General features: G+C 38.6%; 1 protein-coding gene across 5 annotated transcripts in view; it reads left to right on the forward strand.

Moving 5' to 3' along the window:
* Nucleotides 1-21,765, forward strand: part of Nkain3 (sodium/potassium transporting ATPase interacting 3) — a 652,366-nt gene that overhangs the window by 607,497 nt on the left and 23,104 nt on the right. For 4 of the 5 annotated variants that reach the window (XM_031366509.1, XM_031366513.1, XM_031366510.1 and 1 more), the window contains one exon: nucleotides 17,646-17,716. The exons of the other annotated variant lie outside the window; for it this stretch is intronic. In XM_031366509.1, the coding sequence (XP_031222369.1) occupies nucleotides 17,646-17,716 (71 nt within the window). The remainder of the gene's footprint in view (nucleotides 1-17,645; nucleotides 17,717-21,765) is intronic. 5 annotated transcript variants of the gene reach the window in all.

Genomic DNA, 21,765 nt, shown 5'->3' on the forward strand with positions numbered 1-21,765 from the left:
AAGGAAAGGAAAGGAAAGGAGGAAGGAAGGAAGGCAGGCAGACAAACAAAAAGAGAGAGAGAAAAAGAAAGAAAGAAAGAAAGAAAGAAAAAGAAAGAAAGAGAGAAAAGAAAGAAAAGACAAGACAAGACAAGACAAGACAAGACAAGGCAAGATAAGGCAAGACAAGGCAATCCACAATCCACATGGCCAGGAACAATTGATTGAATATGACTATCAACTGGACGGAGACTGTAAAGAAGCTGAGATTTGGGCTAAAGAAATACTTCAAATGTTGTCCTGAATTTTGAATGCTCACTCTCACATTACCCACAAAAGTGGGCTTTTTTCTCTTCCTCCTCATTGAACTGTTTGGAGGCTCTTGGAAAATGCCAGTAGTCCACTCTGCCTCATTGAGGAGAACAGGCATTCTAATCATTAGTCTTTTGTCTAACACAATAAATATTGAAAATCATTTCCTCAAGGCTTATGATGTTTGAGTGAAATTGGAAACACTCAATGGCATGCAAAATAAGTCTCACCTACACTGGATAGAGATATTTTTTTTTGAAACTTTATCAAAATCCCTTGATATCAATAATTCTCAACCCATTAGTTGCGACCCCTTTGGAAGTGAACAACTCTTTCACAGAGGTTGTATATACAATATTTTCTTAAACTTTACAACAGGAGCAAAGTTACAGTTATGAAGTGGCCATGAAATAATTTTATGTTTGAGAGTCACCACAACATGAGGAATGGTAGTAAAGGAAGGCTGAGAGCTACTACTTTAGAGCAATAATCTCAGAGAGGGACTATATTGCTACTTGCAGATACTGTAGTTCTATTGACTTTGATATTATTATGAAAGTGAATCTTCTCTATAGAAATCTCTGAATCAGCTATCATGATGCCATCAAACTCAGACTGAAACAGCTGTTCACAGCCTAGTCTATTAATGGCTTAATTCTAGTGTTTGTTATTAGGGTTATACATAAAGTTACTCAGCAACATCTGAGTGTTGTTGTATTGCTATAAATTCTAATAATACTTAGAGTCAAAAAGAGCCTAAGATGCTCAAAACAAAGCCTTTATACCCAACATAACATGATCATCTGCCGGAAGAAGGATGACACTGAAAAAGAAATTGCAAGCCTTAGTGGCTAGAAGTCCTCACGACAGCTTTTCTGTTTCTACTACAAGAAGAATCAAAAGAATAGGTGAAATTAAACTGTCCCAGAGTCTTCAGCAGCAGATGTGAGTAAAAAGCAATGTCTATGGCCAATTTTCATAATCTCAGTCTATCATAAGCGCTGCTGACACTTTGTAAAATTCTAGATACAATGTGTAGTACTCTTTGGACATGACATTGCCAGGCCACAGCCACACTTTCATTAAGTTGTTTTTCAAAATGAAAATGCTAAATAAGAAAAAAATTACTAATTTTACAACACATCTAAGTATATATCTGGGAAGCTCATTCTGAAAGGAAACTTCAAAACTAGCCTAATGTCATGGCATATTGGCCAATATTCCGTCATTTATTGTGATTCCTATTCAAACTAAGGAAATCTCCACATTGTTCAAAACACAATAAATCCTGTTCTTGGACTGAAAGATGCCAGGAAGAAAGAATTAGTAACAGTTCCACATCCCTCGTCTGCACTGTTCACACAGTCTGTGAAGCTGATATTTCAGATAGATATTACAAAAGGTAACAAATGTTTAGGGAACCATTCATTTCCAACTACCCATCTTCCCAGTTACCTCTCTGCCTCTTTACTCATTGTTTCTTATAAAGATTATAAGCTTAGGTCAAAGACAAAGAGATAAAAGCTGGCAGAGCAATAGGTAGGATCTGTGTGAGACCTGTCAGCATAAAACCCAGATGAAGTCTCCTTTGTGAGTCCTCTGCCAAAGCGAACTGCCAATTTGTTATTATCTTATCAAACCTACCAAACATGTAGAGATAAGGCAAACTATGTTGAAAAGTAGTCATCAGTGTAGAAAAGTATTGCCAGGAATTTCTGGGGCATCTATTCTAGCCTTGCTTCTCATCTTGTCTTCCAAATTGTACCCGGCATATTGATATGAGCAATTGCCATATATCAGGGATCTGTGGATAGCAACATCAATTATCCCACCTAAGGGAAAGTCGAACACTTAAGAAAGGCCTGACCTGCAGTGCAAAGGCAGAGTGAGAGGAAAATAGTTACTGGATATGTCGTAACACATACACACACACACACACACACACACACACACACACACACACACACACATACACACACACACACACACACACACACACACACACACACACACATACACACACACACACATACACACACACACACACACACACACACACACACACATGCATTAGATAGATAGTAGATAGATTAGATGGATGGATGGATGGATGGATGGATGGATGGATGGATGGATGGATGGATGGATGAATGAATGTGTGCATGGATGCATGGATGCATGGATGCATGGATACATGGATAGATGCATGGATGAATGGATGCATGGATGGATGATGGGTAGGTAGGTAGGTAGGTAAATATCATAGGCATCCAAACACAGACTAAACCAGACTCACCAAAGGGGATAGAAAACATTTCATTGAATCCATTTCCAAAGTAAAGCCTAAAATCACTGTGAAATAGGGCCTCAGCTATTCTCCAAAGCAGTCAAACTTCTGTAGCTCAGCCTGAGCAGGGACAATCTAGTTTGTATCCTGCTTCCTTTGTGCATCTCCAGCCTAAAATCACTATTCCTTTACCTATTCACACATTGAAGAAGGTTTCTACCCTCTGTCTACTAGCAGGTTTCTTTCTGTTGGAGTTAATTGCCTCTTCCCCAATTTGGTCAACTTCTTCTCCCTCTTCTGGGATATCTTAACGGACCTGTGATATATTGTCCAATGCTTTCTTGGCACATTATGTGTTTACTTTGGAGACATTTAACACAACCATAATTTTCTAAGGTCATGGTACTTACCATAGAAACCTCATTTCCTAACACAGTTGGCATTCTATACAATATACCATTTTGTGACTTTCTGGGAAAATGTGAGCAAATATCCATTAACTCCAGATGCAGTAGTGATAGCAGAATAAGTAAGTAACTCTGCCCACATCTGGCTTAATGAAACAGTGAGTGTATTGGAGTTCTTTGAGGTATACAGTGAAGAGTTACTTACAGGATGATGGGTAACTCAAAGACAGCTGTATAACTGAAAAGTCCACCACACCACCTTCAAAGTTGCTTCCCTAGAGCTCACACTTGGCAACAGTGTTGAAATACACAGGCCATTCTTAAGATGATAGGGAAAGAGAGAGAATCTGCTGTCCAGATGGTATAAAATGGAAGTCTTGGAACTTGCAGCTTAGATGTGATCATGAAAGATTGGGATCACACAGAACAGACTTTCCACATCCTGTGGCACCTGGAATTCATGACACAAAGAAATTCAGTATAAGATTATTACTGGTAAAATGTAATAAGAGCAAATGACAGCAATCTGCCATTTTCCTGTATTTTTATTTTGTATCTGAATTCAATAAACTTAATCCCAACCCCCACCTCACTTTCGATGAGTTACCCACTAATCCAGCTTTGCCAGCCTCACTATTGGTATGAGGAGGCCAGGGGAGTAAGCCTTGAAGAGATAAGAATGAAAATTCGGTGCAGAGTGACTTTGTCAACCTGGGTCAGTCTTCTGGGAGGCTAATGCCAGGCAGTTCGTTGTCAACATATTTAAAACACATTGCAATTTGGGAAAGGTTTCCAGGCAACAATCAGTCCAATTCCAGGTGCACAATAAAGCTTAAGGTGTGACTACATAGGAACTTCTTTACAAAGTACAAGTGGGACCTAGAGAAATGGCTCAGCAGTTAAGAGCACTGGCTGTTCTTCCAAATTCCCAGCAACCACATAGTGGCTCACAGCCATTTGTAATGGGATCCAATGCCCTCTTCTGGTGTGTTTGGAGACAGCTACAGTGTACTCATGTAAGTAAAATAAATAAATCTTAAAAAACAATAACAAAACAAAACAAAACAAAATACAAGTGACCATGAGGGTATGTTCTATAGCTAAAAGACCTAGATTCTAATGTAGTCTCTGACTGATAGCATAGAGGTCAGCAGGCCATAAAGTACATGTGACAGCTCCCCTAAGGATGGGTAACAGTCTAGGGAGGGAAGAGTCTGGTTCAACTATTCAGGGAATCTGGGTGAGATGTACTTCTATAAGGTATGTTACATCTACCTCCACAGATGGCATAAAGGTCACCAAGTTATTAACAAAATCCACTCTGAGTTTTCTAGATTAAATTCACATATTTGATTTTTATCTCCTCCTCTGTTTGCCTAGCAAACACAAAGGTGTAACTAAGTTCAGATCCCACCACCCATGCAAAATGCCAAATAAAGCCAGGAAGGGTTACATAGATACCCATAACTCTAATACTGGGTAAGGGGTGCATATAGACAGTAGGATCACTAAACCTTGCTGGCTCCAGTCTAGTTCCATATTCAATAAGAACCCCTGTATCAAAAGAATAATACAGAGGGTGATAGAGCACAACACACAACATCTTCCTCTGGCCTCCACACCTCTGTGAACACTTGTATACACCTGCATACAAACCTGTGCATCAGCCAGGCAGTGGTGGCACACACCTTTAGTTCCAGCACTTGGGAGGCAGAGGCAGGCAAATTTCTGAGTTTGAGGCCAGCCTGGTCTACAGAATGAGTTCCAGGACAGCCAGGGCTGCACAAAATCAAAAACAACAACAACAAAAACAAAAACCTGTGCATCTGTGACACCTACACAAAGACTACTGTTGAAATATTGTCACAAAGGGTTTTAAATCCATGGGCTCCTATCCCTCAAACTCCTGAGCCTGCTTTCCACTTAGAACCATCTGTCTACACATAACTACGATTTTCTTTTCTTATTTTTTTTTGGGGGGGGGGGTTGTTGTTGGGTTTTTTTTGTTGTTGTTGTTGTTTTGTTGTTGTTTTTTTTGGTTTTGGTTTTGGTTTTGGTTTTTCAAGACAGGGTTTCTCTGTATAGCCCTGGCTGTCCTGGAACTCACTCTATAGACCAGGCTGGCCTTGAACTCAGAAATCTTCCTGCCTCTGCCTCCCAAGTGCTGGGATTAAAGGTGCCTGGCGATTTTCTTAACGTGAAGTTTCTGTGCCCCAGTGTAGGGGAATGCCAGGGCCAATAAGTGGGAGAGGGTAGGGTGGCAGGCATGGGGAGGGGGTAGCAACAGGGGTTTGTTTTTGTTGTTTTTGTTTGTTTCTTTGTTTGTTTTTTGGAGGGGAAATTGGAAAAAGAGAAATTTACATGTAAATAAAGAAAATATCTAAAAAAAAAAAAAAGAAAGGAAAAAGAAAAGGAAGATTCACTCCATACTGTGGGTTTGTGGCTTTTATCTCTATGCTTCCAACACATAAAGATCTGTTGCCCCTTTAACTATTCTTTCCTCCCTTCCTTCAGTGACTTTGTTTCCTCCTTTCCTCCTTCTTCAGTTAAGTAGGCATACACATTTTTTAAACAAATAAAAGAACGCCTGCAGCCTCCCTACCCTGTCATGCAGTGAACGAGCTTCCTGTCTTCGATGTCTCTTCATTGAGTCTCACAGAATGACAGGTCTCATTTTTCAACTTCTCATTCAGGACCAGTCAACTGCCATCAAGTTTCCTGTCCTGAATCCTGAAAACTTTGTCCGAAAGGCCAGTGAGCCCTTCTGATTATCAGGTTTTCTTAGATCCCATAAAAATTCCTCAGCGTTAATGGTGTTGGTCATTGTTAGCTCTGGGAAGTTTTGCCTTGTTAAAATAAATCCCTTTTTTTCCCAAAAGTGTGCATTGTATAATTTAAATACTCTTTTAAAATCTTCATACCAATGTTCCAAATTTATTATGGGAATGTTCCATAGAGGACTTGAAACCCCACTTCTGGGTACATTTGAAATAACTTTTCTGTCTTTATAATGCTCACCAGCTTTCCCTCTCTTCTGACAGAGCATGATGGCTCATACTCATGATGCTGTACTCATGTATGTTAAAATGTGACAATAAAATAAAATATTTTAAATAAAAGGTAGTAAAAGATATGTTTGGGTCTTTTAGATAATGAAATGGCACATCATGGTTTTAGAAATCTGTTGTTTTAAGCTAAATATTTAAGATTTTACAAAGATCTGATTTTATAATACTTTTGAAGAAATGCCATGTAAGTAACTAGCAGTAAAGGCATATATGTAACATTTGTGTTATATAAACTTATGTCTTTCTAGTAAACCACAAACAATAATAATGTAGTGTTACTTCTGGGAACAGTATTTGAATGTGGAACTGAAATGAGGTAATTGGGTGTGTTCATAAGACTTAGCAACACAGAACTCTGTGCGTAGCAGAGTGGACTAGCTTCTGTTTTGTCCATATTTCCCACTTTGACACACACTCACACACACTCACACACACTCACACACACACACACACACACACCTTTCATCCTCCCTCCCCCATTCTCATCTTCTTTATTCATTTGCTGGTCATAAGAATAGAAAGTCTACATTAGAGTTAATGGTCTTTCTCAAGGACATCTTTCTTTCCACAGTTCAGTCAGCTGCAAACTTGTAGTGATTCATGCAATACCATCGTTAGATATTTAATGGCTATACAAGCTGCAGCAGAGGCTTCCTAGCTAGCCACTAAAGCCATCTGTTTTCCAGTGCAGTTACATTGCATCCTTGCACCTCCACAGAGTTGGGTGATTGGCTCCTACAAGGTAGATTTCAAACCTGGCTCCTAAATAACCTATACCTGCTTCTCTACAAAGTCTTTTCCTTCAACTATAGGACATAAACCGGCATGGAAGCTCTGGAAAGCATATCTAAAATGGAGGTGCCGCATATAAACAGTGGCACGTATTACACAGTGCCCAAGTACCCAGGGTCAAACAAGAAGTCTGACAATGGAATTTGAAACTAGGATGTCAAATGCCTCTGAGGCTCAAGGTGCTAAGAAGCATCCAGGAGTATCTGCAATGAAGGATTCCTAAGCTAAAACCCTCTGCTTCTTCTTTATGACTCAGAAAGCTGTTTGGGGATGATAGCTTTGAATTAAGATCTATAAGACAGGGATAAAACTGCCAGGCAAAGCCACCCAAGAGACTTTCCTAGAAGAAGAAACAGGAAACACACAAGAAACCACTTCCAGAAGAAAGATTCCTTGAGCCAAATCAACTATGACTTCAGGACTGCTCTACACGAACTCCTCCAAAGGGTCAAAAAGGGTGACCTGGGTTTTCCTGCCCTGATGACTCACAAAATGGTAGACTATCTCCTCATTGTATCTCCTGCTCATGTGCTGAGCAGGAGGAGGATGGAAAAATGATCAAAGCTTCTGTTTGATTTCAATTCTGTTTGATCTATTTAAATCCAGAGTCTGGATTCATTTGCATAATCTGTTTTATTTGCAACTTACAAGTCTCCTAGCCTTTGACCTGTTCTGAATTTAATATAGTATGGCTGTTGTAAAATTTTTCACAGAATCTTTCTAATAAAATTGCATGTTTGTTGTTTTTAAAGCTGCCCCAGCAGATAAATCTAACAAAGTAAACTTATACAAAAATTATATTTCAAGTTTTTAAAAAATGCCCCACATACTTAATGAAATTTTAATAAGTCTTCCAACCTAAAATTGCAAATGAAAAACAAACCAATTTAAAACTTGAATTGGCCTTACAGGAGAATCTGTCTTTTCTAACACAGTCTGTAAGATTATATTAAGAACTGCAAATATTTTACACACCAGCCTGGTATAAATTCTAGTTAATAGTCACTATGAGGTTATTAATACTATACAGTATACTTGCTTTACTTTCTCTCTTTTCCTTATTAGACATACACAATTTCTATCTAAAAGCAAACTGGTATTTCTTCACGATCAGGATCTTTCTGGTGGAAGCAGGACACTAATTTCAAATGAATGTCTTCCTATGAATAGATTTAAATAATTTATATGTATTCTGTATTGTGTATGCATGTACAGCTACATGTTCATGTATATATATGTACATATTTGTTAAAACAAGAGGGGTTCTCATTCCACAGTCTACAACTATGATTAACAGTTAAATTTGAGTAGATAAACATGTTTGCTCTACTCCAAGTTTCTTTGGCTTGCCATCAGTTTAAAACACTTCACTATCCTCTGGCCTAGCTTGACAGCACTTGGCATTCAGTTTGTTTTTATTAGCCATACCACTTGGTGGCACTCTACACTGCTTCCATTTCTCAGGGAAGATGCCAATGGTTGTAGATATTTCAGTGATTAGTTAAGCTGAATTTCAATCATATTTTCTCTTATTCTAAGGTCATCCATCTGCCCAGGTGAGGAAGTATTTATTGTCCTGACCCAATATAGTTTTTGGTTTTCAATGTCTAAACTAGCTCAGATAGCAATCCCTTGTGGATTTATTATTGATTTGTTCATTCGAGAAACAGTCATTGAGGGACTTCTGTGTGGTAAGCCACTGGATCCGGAGATGAATTGAAGAACACAGCCATTTCCCAGGAGAACTTACATTATAACAGGTGAGCCAGGCTTGTACATATACAGAACTGTGAAGAGGAGACAATGTTATGGCAAGTGAATCAAGTAGACCAGGAAACAGAGGCTGTGGTATAATTGAATCAAGCTCAGATGTTCAGAGCATGTGTCTTGTCCATATGTATGGAATATCACATTGTAAGGAAAAGAACAAATCAAATACTTTTTGAAATAATAGAGAAAATGTTTATTAAGCTAAAATTCCCAAAGCAGGCAAAAAGAAAGAAATCGCATATGACCTTGAAGTCTCTTTTTTCACCAGCAGAGTCAAAAATGTTTTATATTTGGTATTCAGAGACATAATGTCAACACATACAGGCACACAGCAAATAAACTACCCTTCCCTTAATAAGAAACAAGTGTCTCAAAGGGCTGGTTGCTATCTATTTCAAGTGTCACTTCTCACAAATTTGACACACACACACTAGTGCATTCACAAACATGTCTACACACATATATAGATACATGCATATATACATGAGTAGGCACACACATATACATACATATATTCATGCACATACTTATGCACACATATACACAGATGTAACATATACACAAGCACTGATGTATCCACTCACACAGAGACACTTCAGAGAGTACGCCAATCACCCTTCTTCTGTCAATTCTGCATTCTCTCAAGCCATGCTGCTTGGGTGTTCTGCTGGATGGTGTGAAGTGGTGAATAGATTTAATCTTGGGAATGACAGATTCTGATCAATTTTCTTTGGAAAGTGATTCACAGAGAAAAGGATTTATTATGAGAGAAATTTCAGTAAAGAAATAACACTTAGGTGGAGATTATGCTCAGAAACAGAGAATAAAAAGTAAATTATAAATGGTTATAAAACAAAAAGGAAGAAAAGGAGGAGGAAGAAGAAGAAAAAGAAAAGGAGGAGTAGGAGGAGGAGGAAGAGAAGGAGAAGGAGAAAGAAGAAGAAAGGAGGATGGGAGGAGAAAATTCTGTTTCCAAGAAGAAATGCCTGAAACTGTAGAAGCAGGCAGTAAAATGGAATTATAGCAAGACTTCAAAGCCAACAAGTATTTGTCACTTGATTTATAGAGCAAAGTAAAACATGGTCTAGTCATAAGCAAAAATGATAAAAAAAAAAATGGATTCAGTAAAACCGAATAACTGTAAGAAAATACCTTACATGGGTCAAGAATTCACTTAAGAGTTGTTGAGACAAATTTTGAGGCTGTTTTTGGCCTCATACCTTTTAGAACATTACTTTTTTTTCTTTCAGCCATTCTCTTCTGCTTCATTGACCTCAAAGAGGTTCTAGAATTTATTATCCCATTATTTAAGTAATACACACTCTTAGAAAATTCTAAAGTAGAAAGAAACTGTCAGCAAAGATTACAAGAAACAGTTTACTCCAGGAATCTGAAATCACACGAAGGGAACAAAAGCCAAAAACACAGCCAATAAAACCACAGGGGAGCACCAAAACTCAGAAAACAGGGAGGAGAGTTTTTAAATCGTCCTTTGTCTAAAATAAAATGTTACTTAAGATGAGGTCAAAAATACAGACCACCAGTGAGTATGGACAGATGGTAACTGAGATACTACAAAAGCTCAGAAAGGGACTTCAGGAAAGACACTGTAGTCGGAGGCCCTTCCATCCAATTATTAAGCAGCTGATGAAACTTTCTGGTGGGCTAAGGGCATTTCTAGCATTGTGAAAGCAAGTGCAACTAATGTAACTTTCAGAGCTGAGAAAGTTCAGGAAGATAGAATGGCTATTAAAATGAATGTCACAGAAGAGAAGAAAAAAAAAAACTAAACAAATGGAATGATGTTTGCTTGTGGTCCCAGCAGTTGGGAGCTAGAGGAAGAAGGTCACTTTGTCAATGACATCCTCATCTGCAGAGGTGAAGCTGGGCTACATAAGCTTTGTCAGGGAGAAAGTTTAAAAAAGAAAGAAAAGAAAAAGGTAATTGCTGTTCTTTTCTAAATGCTAGAAAGTAAACACTCAGTGCACATGTTGGGTTGACGTAAGGATATAAAGGAAGAGAGCAGAAAATACTCACCATCATCAAGTACCTTACAAAGATACTCAGCAGCATTCCGGATGTATGAATCAAAGGCACATACTAAATTCTTCAAAGTCTAGGTGAACCTTCAGCAATAACATATGCCCCAGCAACTAAAAGAACAACATTGGAAATATTAAGAATGAAAATCGCTGTGTGTATATTACTCAAAGAGGACATATTCATCTGCAAAGCATCCGTGGAGTGACTTTAAAAATGAAGAAAAGAGAAATCTCACCCCTTCAAAGTCCATGCTACTGGAAAAAAATAAAGAGCAGGGACAAATAAATGTCAGTGCCAATCAAAACTTAAAGAAAAGATGAATGATACCATTTCATGGGCATTCTGTCACGTTCTACACTCTCTCCCCCTCCCCAGCAGCAGCATACAGAGAACCTAAACAGATCCCATAGGTGACTTGAGGCCACAAATTCTTCAAATGAGGTTTTTTTCATGAGCAGAGTTTACAAGAGGAAGTATACGTTTCTAAAATAAAGCCATTCATAGAAGATAGAATCTCTAGACATCAAACTGTGACTGATTGATAATTTTCTATCCTTCAAGGCAACTAACTTTTCCAACTGTGAGAAAACAGATCCCAAATGCAATGCAGGTTCTATTGGGACACAACACTCTCCACAGGAACTCTTGATCTTATGCATTGTTGGGATTTTTACAAATTCTTTTAGAACTCTAAACTAAACAAATTTCTGAAATATGGGATTCAATAGTCAGAGAAATTGTTATCAAGAGAAGTACATTGATAGCTAGTGTAGCACTGTTGGGAGACAGGGCTTTGAGACTGGGTCTTAAGAGGGGTAAATGTCAGCTGGGCAGTGGTGGCACACACCTTTAATCCCAGCACTTGGGACACAGAGGCAGGCAGATTTCTGAGTTCGAGGCCAGCCTGGTCTACAGAGTGAGTTCCAGGATCGCTAGGACTATACAGAGAAACCCAGTCTCGAAAAAAAAAACCAAAAACAAACAAACAAACAAACAAACAAACAAAAAAGAGGGGTAAATGTTTTGGTCAAGAAGGAAGATATCTAAAGAAGCCCACATCTTCGACTTTCTGCCACCTGTAACAGCTTCTGTTCCACATATTCTTATGGCCTCTCCTCTTACATAGGAGTTATGAGGCAATACAAAAGCTCTTAGCAGAATCTTTCAGAACTGCCAACCAAATAAAATTCCATGCCATTGATTATCTAGTCTTAGGTATTCTGTGAGAGCAATAAACAGCAACTGTGTGCCCATACCCTATTTAGGAGGCTCTGTACTCACCTGAAGCAACACCCTCTGATACGACAGGCATTTCTCTCTTACTATCTCCCATCTCATTCATCCATGCAAGGAAAACAGGGGTGGGGGGGGTGGGTGGCAGTGATGCTTTCTGATTTTCTGAAGCAAACTGCCCTGACATCATCTGAACCACATCAGAGCACACCTTAGAACCACCTGAGATGGAGAGGCTGAGATAGGAGTAAAGAATGTCCACCTGGCATGATGGCTTCAAATGGCAGGAGGCCATAATGTTGTACACTGGGCTCAGGACAAAGGCAGCTTCTGGCACCCTGTCCCCTACTATTTCAGCTTGAGCTCATGTGCTGTGCTACATTTCATTGGCTCTAAATACCTATGTTTAGTTTACCATGCTTGCTGGGAAGTAAAAGGCCAGAAGCTTTCTGAGTCATACCAAAAGCAAGGGGAACAGCCACAAAGATCTCATCTTCTTAACTTAACCCTTGTAGGGATCACAAAGTTTATTTAGGCAAGTGGAAGAGTGCTCTCAGACACTGCCTCAGAATTCCTCAATGACTTAGGGTGCTTTCATGTTCCTTGCATGGCAGACACACTCTGGTGCTCACGGACACTCAGGGTACAGTGATTGCCAAGCCCAATCTTGCTCTAGCATAGGAGACCATGCCTTCTGAAACCTCAGATTTATCAGATAAAAGACATTGGCAAATTAGTGACAACTCAGACTATTGTGCCCCCTACTAATGTGGAAATAGTTGTATTGTTGCTAGCCTCTGGAATACTGGGTCTCTCCTTGAAGTCCCTCTTCCTTATAGAGTACTGCACATTCTCTTTTAACTGAATGGATATCAAGTTTCTATCTAGGCTTCTTCTGTAGGACTCATCTTGTAGAATAAGCAAATTGTAATGCAATTGAGGAATAATGAAGAACTAGGAGGTAAGGCAGAATAAACACTTTGGGGCTGGACTATAGTATAGTTACAGAACACTTTCCTAGCTTGGAAGAGGTTCTGGAGTTCCATCTTTGGCATCACAAAACAAAAGGAATAATGATAATGAATCCTGCTATATTTTGTCTTTTCTCTGAGCTCAACACACAGTGTGGCAGCATTTGTGTGACGAGGCAACAAGCAGGGTAGCTCAGTCTGAAATGAATTGTTTTTATTCTGATTAATTATCAGTAAATATACTTAAGACTGGGACACAAAGGATGGCTTGAATACTTTATAGAAATGTCATGCTTCAGCCCTAGAATATATCACCATCAAGGCTAACTTACATGTAAATTGAGGTACAGGATTTCTTGTCTGACACCACCATCAAGCACTAGAGTTTCTGTCCCCCAGCCTTAAGCCTAGTCAGGCTGATTGGCTGGCATTTAATGGACATGTGTGACTATTCAGGTTGTGTCATAGGAGATCACATATGTTCTGCTAGGCCCTTTTTTCTGGCTGTTAACTCTTGGAATCCAACTACCATGTTTCAAAGAAGCACAGGATGTACTGCTATTAGAGGCCATGAGCTTCTCAGCCTCAGCTCCGCTAAGTAAAATGAGTTGAATCTACTTCCCATCCAAGTGAAGAGGCCACCTCAAAAGTTGGTCCTGTCCCTCCCTGCCAGGAGCTACTGGCTAAGACAGAGTGGAGCAAAAATGATCCTGTCTTGTGACACTGGGCTCCAATTGTCAATCATGAGCAAATGTTTTTAAATCAACCCTATAGGGTGGCCGATCACTTGCTAATAGATATCTGTACAAGCCAGCTGCATAAGAGTATAATGCACTAAGAAATTTCATAGTTCCAAAGCTAGAAAATTGCAAAGTTGAAGTGTAAAACAAAGGCTGCATGATGTATAAAACCAAATCATGAGGATAAGATGTGAGAGTTTTTCCTGTATTTGTAACTTATATTTCTTGAAATCAAAGGAAATTTGAGTAAAATACACTAAAATATTCACAATCTGTTTACCTTTAATAATAGAAACATAAAAATATGTTCCTTTATATTAAATTTTTATGGGCATTATAAGTATGTTATAATTTATAAATATATCCTCAAATATAACAATGAGAACTTATCAACGTCTTAAATATGCCTAGTTAAATCCAATTAGGTCTTTTATTAAAACTCAGAGATACTGCTACAGAGATCAAGATGGCTAGGAGGCTCTCCAGCTTCCTCAAGAACGCCTAAGCAAAGGAGGTGGAGCTGACTGTACCTATCACTATTGAGACTCTCGCCATAATCAAGCCCTCTCTCAGCCTCTACACTAAACATGTTGCCATGATTAAGCAGGATATATCCTACAATTACCCAGTGCCTGCTCAATGGGTATATGTCCACTGTTCCTAGCCTAAGGACCTTACAGACCAAGTTTTAGGACCTCTCAGTAATCCCACAGATGGAAAGGACTCCCTTCTTTATGACCTACAATAAAAATGAGAGGAGGAAACTCAGGCATGAAAAGTGACCTAACATGCTAATGGCCATGTTGTATAATCTAAGAAGTGTGATGAATATGATGTCTTGATTATAAAGGAGAAGTTTGTCCCTATTTGCCCAATGCCTTTTACATATTGTAAGCTTTTGGTTCAGAAGAATTTTGAAAATACAAAGAAGTTCAGATACACTGAAAAGCAAATTCTCTCCTCTGGAGGAGGATTCATATCTCAGCAGCAGCAGAAGTTTCCCCATGAGGAATGAGAAGGATCAAGGCATGTATGGCCTCTAAGAAGCATGGGGAAATTGTCACATCTGAAGGGGACTTGTCCTACCATCCTAAATGAAGGGCTTTCCATTTTCAAATGGCATGCAGTGCATTACTGCCCCCATGAAGCTACTGCTCTCACTACCAAATATTTTGTCCATATTCTCTGCTGAACACAGAGGGTAAGGCCCAACATCAGCCTTCAGCCTTATAGTCTTCAATTCCATGTAAGTGAAATTTGCAATGGCTGAGCAAAGATGACTGCCTCATGAATGGAAGCTTCATTCATGACCTAAAGTGTCTTTGAGATGAGTATGGAAGTTGCAATTGGTTGTGAAAACAAATTTGAACATTCACAATGGCATAAGCCTCTGTAGAGAAGTATTGTCATTCATTCAGTTGGGTGAGAACCTTGTCAGGGATTTGGAGGGCTACAGTGAGTAACCTCAAAGATATTCAATTACAAGCAACATTGGCTCTTTCAGGAAGATGCTTAGCTGTGCAATTGAAAATTGACACCAGAGTGAATTTGAAGGACTGAAAACAGAGGCCTTTCCTGGTCTTGCACTCTCCATGTGAGCCCTGATAGCAATGCCTCGGTTTCGAGAACAGAGAAGATAGCAGTGCTTGACTAACCTGGATAGTGGATGCCAACTCCCAATTGTGCTAATTGATTTCTAAAATGCACATCGTACTTGTGGGATGTAATAACTGGAGTATACAGAATTCACCCTTGACATCCTGAAAGTTCCTGGCAAGCTGTAGCTGGATGCTGCCTTCTACCACTGTCTGCATCTCTGCCACACTCACTCTTATACTACAGGTATATTTGGAGTTTGCTGTTGTGACTACAGATTTCACAGGATGCCACCATTCCAGATTCACTTCAGCTATCGATTTCAATTTTATTAGCTCTAAGTCAGTGAAATGGATTAGCAGGTAAAGCACTCACTGCCAAGATTAATGAGCAGAGGTGGAGTCCCAGAATCCACATGGTGGAAGGAGATCACCAACTCCTGCAACTCCTTCTCCTCTAATCTCTACATGTGTGCACATGAACATACCTGTACTCACAAAAGAAAATTGAAAATATAATGTTGAGGGTGGAGAGCAGCTCAGCAGTTAAGAGCACTTATTGCTCTTGCAGAGGACCTTAATTCAGTTCACAACACCCACATAGCATCTCACAAACAAAGAAACTTCAGAGAAAGCTGTAAATAGATTTATAAAAATAATGAAATTAATATTGAATATTTGTTTTCCTCAAAATACCATTTATGTGGTATGTCAACAACAGAGGTAATTAAGGAACAGATTAAAAATCATAAATTTCTGTGGAAAATAATGATTCTATTAACATTATATTGTAATCCTAAATATCAATAAATAGACCTATTCATTTTATTTTTCTTTGATACATATGTATACCATCTAATGTCTCAATTTTGAACATAGTTTTTAAATCAAACTATTTTATTTATTATTTACATATTGTTATAGTTATTTGTAAATCTCATTTTTATTCCCTCTTTACTTTTGAAAAGTGCCCTACAAGTTATCCAACCATTCAATTTTAATCAATATGATGATCTTCCTTCTACAATTCTTCCCAGAGACCAAGAAAGTTGAGGGCAAATATTTTATTAAATTTCTTATAAAGCTTAGTTCAAACTGTCACTTAAATGTCTTGCTCACACTTAGAGAAGAAATGTTTTCAAGGTCTCAGACAAGCTACCTCTCCTCACTTCACTCCTGAAGGTGGTGTCCTATTAATCTGTGCGCATGACAGAAAAATGGTGGTCTGCCTCCTTTACCCACTAGGGGACTTCTTAGAGATGCTCCTTGCCATTTGGTTGCTAGGCACCCACAGGCTCATGTTTATTTGTTGAGCTGGTTAAGATTTGATTGTCCTGGGTTTGCTTCAGCTACTCCAAGGAAATGAAAGGATAAATTTAGTCAACAGTTGCCAGGGTTGCTACAGCTGTTCAAGAATTCAGCAAGACTTCTAGGCTCATTCATCTATCCTTCAACCATAGTTCCTGAAATGCCTATCTTGAGTTGAAGTGTGATGGTTTATATACTGTATATCTTACTGTGTGTGAGCACCTCATACTCATGTCCCTGAGAGTCTAGTGCCCATGTGCCTGTATATCTATTAATAAACTACTGTTATACAACCAAACTTTTGCTCAGTGCTTTTTCAACCTTCTTAATGCTGTGGTGCTTTAATGCAGTTCCTCATGTTGTGGTGACCCCAAAACATAAAATTATTTTCATTGCTACTTTATAACTGTAATTTTGCTACTGTTATGAATTATAGTATAAATATTTGTGTTTTCTGATGGTGACCCCTATGAAAGGGTCATTTGGCCCTCCAAAGGGGTTACAATCCATGGGTTAAGAACTGATAATTTAGAGTAATACCTTCGGTGAAAAGTGGAATACTAGAAACAAGTTAAAGATTTGAGAGAAAAGTAGAGTAAGGCTGAAGGAAATTATAAATATGGTTGTAAAAACCACCATGCCTCCAGAGACTGCAGCCCGATCCCCTTTGTGTCCAGACCATGGAAACTTCACAAAAGTTGCGAAATAAATGCTTGTTTCTTAGGAGGAGCTTGAGGTCAGAGGCATAGAGACTGATTGATTCCCAAAAGTGTTTTTAAAGATGCAGTGAATATTATTAAAAAGGTAAAACATGGATTTTGGCAACCAAAAGAAAAGGATGTACTTTGAGATATGGAGACACATTATTTCAAACCTTACACTATTTCAGATGACCATATTTTTATACTAAAATCAATAGCAACTGGTTTTTTTTCAGGCCCTAAAAGCTTGGTTATTTGTATGCATTTTAAAATTCTCCTACAATAATTTTAGGAGCACTTCATACTAAATATTCACTTCTCCCCCTTTATAGGAAACTGATATTTTTCTTAGTCTTGTGCATATGTAGTCTACTTTAAAATTCACTGTTACATGTGTTTTCATTTACACACTGATCCAACTTGGGCTGCTGTATTTCAGTTGATTTCATAGGTGGACTAGACGCGCACTCCCACTACCAGGATCATGTTGAGTTAAAGCCTGTTAAACCTGTAAGTAGAGGTATACAGTGTGCAAAATATTAATCTGTCTAACCTGGCCTAAACTAACCAACTGTGGGGGACTTTGGACCTTCTACTCACTACTGCTTTAATCTTGACTCATATTAAAACAACTTTCCATATATAACCCAATGTCATTCTTACTCATTACAGAAAGGATTTGGGGTAGATGATGTAGCATGTACTTCTTGTCTAATTTTTCTCATCAGCAGTTGACTGCACTTGTAAAAATATGATCATTTATTCTACAGAAATTGTCAACTTGAATGAGTCTCTGGGCACAACAGCAGAGTAAAAAGGGGTAGGGAGGGGTTGGGATTATTGTCCAGGCTTATAGAATCCAGATATCTTACTCAACATGTCTAAAACCTACATCATCTGTCATATGGCTTCATGGGAGAAGGATGGATCATTATGGGGATGAGGTAATCTTCATGAAGCACAGCTTATATGAGCAGTTGCTTCTAATTTTTATTTATACTCATAGTTATTTATAATAAAAGAAAACCCTTTCAGAATAAGTTTATTATATTCCTTGAAGACATGGAAAAAGTTGACAATGAAGTGACCCCATAGAACTCTTCCAGTTTCATATTCAGGACAGAATCTTGGCCACTGGATTGATAAAATCTTAGCCTGTAAGGAAAGAGACTTGGTGACTCCGCTCTTAGGAAACTCAAAGTAGAAACAGACAAGCATACAAAATAACAGCTGTCATATGCTAGCTAGGTTGCCTACAACTCTTAGTTAATTATTGTGAAATGTATATTTATAGTATTTCCATTTTATGAGTAAGGAAATTGAAAATCAACAAAAAATTAGAGAGCTTTCTAATAAATTGAAGAGCTGGCCTCATCCTTGGATAATGGGAGGTTATCTAACCTGACTGAATAGACATGTTCATATGGACTTCCCATACATTCAGCTCAACTTTACATAATGTGATAACAGAGACAATACTGTGAAGCTATTGCTGGTATGCAACCACACAGCACAGGCTTCACTGCTGCCTTGTTGGTACAGTCAAATGCAGTCAAATCTTCACTGCTCTCCTAGCACTTCTGAGGGCTGTGAAGTCCTGAAGAAGCTACAGAGAATTAGTTATCACAAGCATAACTCACACACCAAGTCATCATTTTCCCATCACATGATATACATTTAAGAAGTTTTGAGTTCTTAAATTAAATCCAAATTGAAAACATCTGCCCTAGATAACACTCCAAGACCAGTCATCACTTCATTACATATGCTTTTGAATGATACAAGTGAGATGCTCCAAACGTTGGTGTTTGTGGGTTGGGGAATTTGGCCAGGGTTATAACAATTAGCAGGATGTTATGTGCACTGGAAACAAAAGAGAACAAAACAAAGCCCAGTGATAGCTGGGAAAGCCTTCATATATTTGATATAAGATAAGAGGATGATTAATGGACTCTTTAATCTTACCATGAAAAAAAAAAAAAAACTCTACAGAGAAATAGCAGTGTGAAAAATGCTGCTGTGTAACATGGCATATTAGGGAGTTATTAAGAACTCCAATTGATTAATGTTGATAATAGAAGTCTCCTTTCTTGGGGGACTTTAAAAAATAGATTATTAAATACCTGTGCATCACTCAAAGTGCATGTGGAATGTCCAGGGCAAGTGACTTCCTTTTATGTTCTCTGAAGTCCCTTCCTCTCTGGGAATCGAGAGCACATAAAACATCCTCTTAAGATTACCTACCAGGCTTTGATCAAGTCCTCGGTCTCCTCAAAGGATTTTCTCACTATCCTGGTTCACTTTTGGACCTGCACCACTTCACTGGAGCATTAGCATAAACTACCAGCTACAAAAAGCTACAGAACAAGGCTCTGCTTTGACATATTATGCTTATTATCACGTCATATGAATGTGGAGAGCCTTTCAGCCATGAAAGGGATGGGAATCTGAAAAATCAAACTGAGCTTGAATTGAAATCATTGTGCATAGAACTATGTAGGAAGTCAGTATCTATTGCTCCCCAGTATGCAAATGCTTTAGCATCGCTCTAGTGCACATCTGTCACATGCTTGGCTTCTTTTGCTAAGGCTTGTTATATTAGATTGCAATATACCTAGCACACTGGTAGCATAGTATGTACGTGTGCACACAGACACACACACACACACACACATACACACACACACACACATCATCATCATCATCATCATCATCATCATCATCTTAGTGAAAAAGCCAGTTTTCTGGACTAAATTGGCCAAGAAGAGAGTGAATGCTCAGCTGATTTTAAACTTTCATTAAGGCTCTTTCATTTACATGGAGTATAAAGCCACATTTCCTGAGGAAGCCTCTTTATTGAGAGATTCAAAAGAATTATCAGCATATTCTCAGACACCTGTACAAGAACAGGTGCCTTTCTGTTGAAGAAGAATTGATAAAAGCTAACAGCCATTTGCAAGCAGCACTATACAAGTAACTGTAAGAAAGATTCCATATGCCTGTATCAGCATCAACTTGTGTGAATATATATAGCCGAGAGCACTTTTGATGGGGATGATGTAGCTCACATATAAGGCTGGCTTTTTTCTTCTTTCTTTTTATAATAATGATGTCAAGCCCCACTGATTAAGTACATCAGTCTAATTCAATTTGTAGTCATTAATTGATTAGCTGCAATGATGTGAACCACTCACTGCCCTGGGAACTGAGGATAAAAAGATAAAAAGCAGTTGAGCATTGGCGTCTAATGCTGATCACTGGGGAGGGGAGACCTGAATAGAAAACACTAAGCATAAAGTAATATTCCCATGATAATGTTTTGTCAGAAGGGAAATGGCTACACTTCCCTTAGTAAAGAGAGGTTTCACTGGGAAATGTAATGACACTTCTCAGTGTCATTACACTGAGAAGACATGGTCTTTATAAAAATAAGATGGAGTCCAAGTTTGGTGGCACACACTTGTAATCCCACCATGAAGAATGCAGAAAAAGGAGAGAATTTCTGTGAAATCAAGTCCAGCCTTGGCTACAGAGTGGGAATGTTAAATTAATTAATTAATTAATTAATTAATTTTAAAAAGATAGGTGAATGAGGAAGACATTCAATGTCAACCTCTGATGTCCTGAAACAAATGCATAATGTGCATGAACACACACACATGTGTATTCACACATGCATCTTCCATACATAGATATGAAACATTTTCAATGGTTGTCTTCTGAGTGGGGCTTACAAATGTGGGAGGAAGGCTGGAGTCAGCTTATGCTGGTGCCCATCATCTTGCCATGGCTGACAATTTGAAGTTAGCATGGCCTCACACTAACTCTCAGAAGGGTGTGTCCCAGGACTTCTCTGACCACTGCTCACAAAGGATTTTCTCTCTACTAAAGGCAAAGAGCAAGAACCACTCTGGCCTAAGAGGACCAAGTCAAGGCTTGGAGAGGGCAGTTGGGCTTTGAAGAAGCACTTACATATTGAACCAGTAAGAATAGCAAGAAAGAAAGGGATATCCAAAGTAAATTTACCTTTGAGAAAGAAACTAGTAGAGCATAAAATCATATATGACAGTGAGATGCAATTTCAGAGAACAATATAATGAGTGACTAAATTAAAGTTTGTCAAAATCGTGATGTGTATTTCCGTTCAAAAGGCAGCATCTGGATAACAGGAAAATTAACTTCCATGTAGCAGTAATTCTTCACATAAAAGTAATTAGACCAAGGCAGTTTGTCAAAGAAAGATAGCAGCTGAGTTCCAGACCTGTGATGTACAGCAGAAGTGGAGTTAGATCAGAATCTGTTAGAAGTCATCCAAGAGGAAGATGCCCATGGCTACAGCTTAGAAAGATTTGATGAGATATTTATTCCAAACTTGCCTGCCACTTTTTAAAAATCTTCTTCTAAGATTTCCAAAGGAGAACTTGACTTTTCTGTAATCTTGACTTGTCTGATTGCCTTTGCTGGAAACTAATTTTTCTTCACAAGAATTGCAATGTTAGCCGGGCGGTGGTGGCGCACGCCTTTAATCCCAGCACTTGGGAGGCAGAGGCAGGCGGATC

This window comes from Mastomys coucha, unplaced genomic scaffold (assembly GCF_008632895.1).
Source record: "Mastomys coucha isolate ucsf_1 unplaced genomic scaffold, UCSF_Mcou_1 pScaffold14, whole genome shotgun sequence".
In the NCBI taxonomy this organism is placed as follows: Eukaryota; Metazoa; Chordata; class Mammalia; order Rodentia; family Muridae; genus Mastomys; species Mastomys coucha.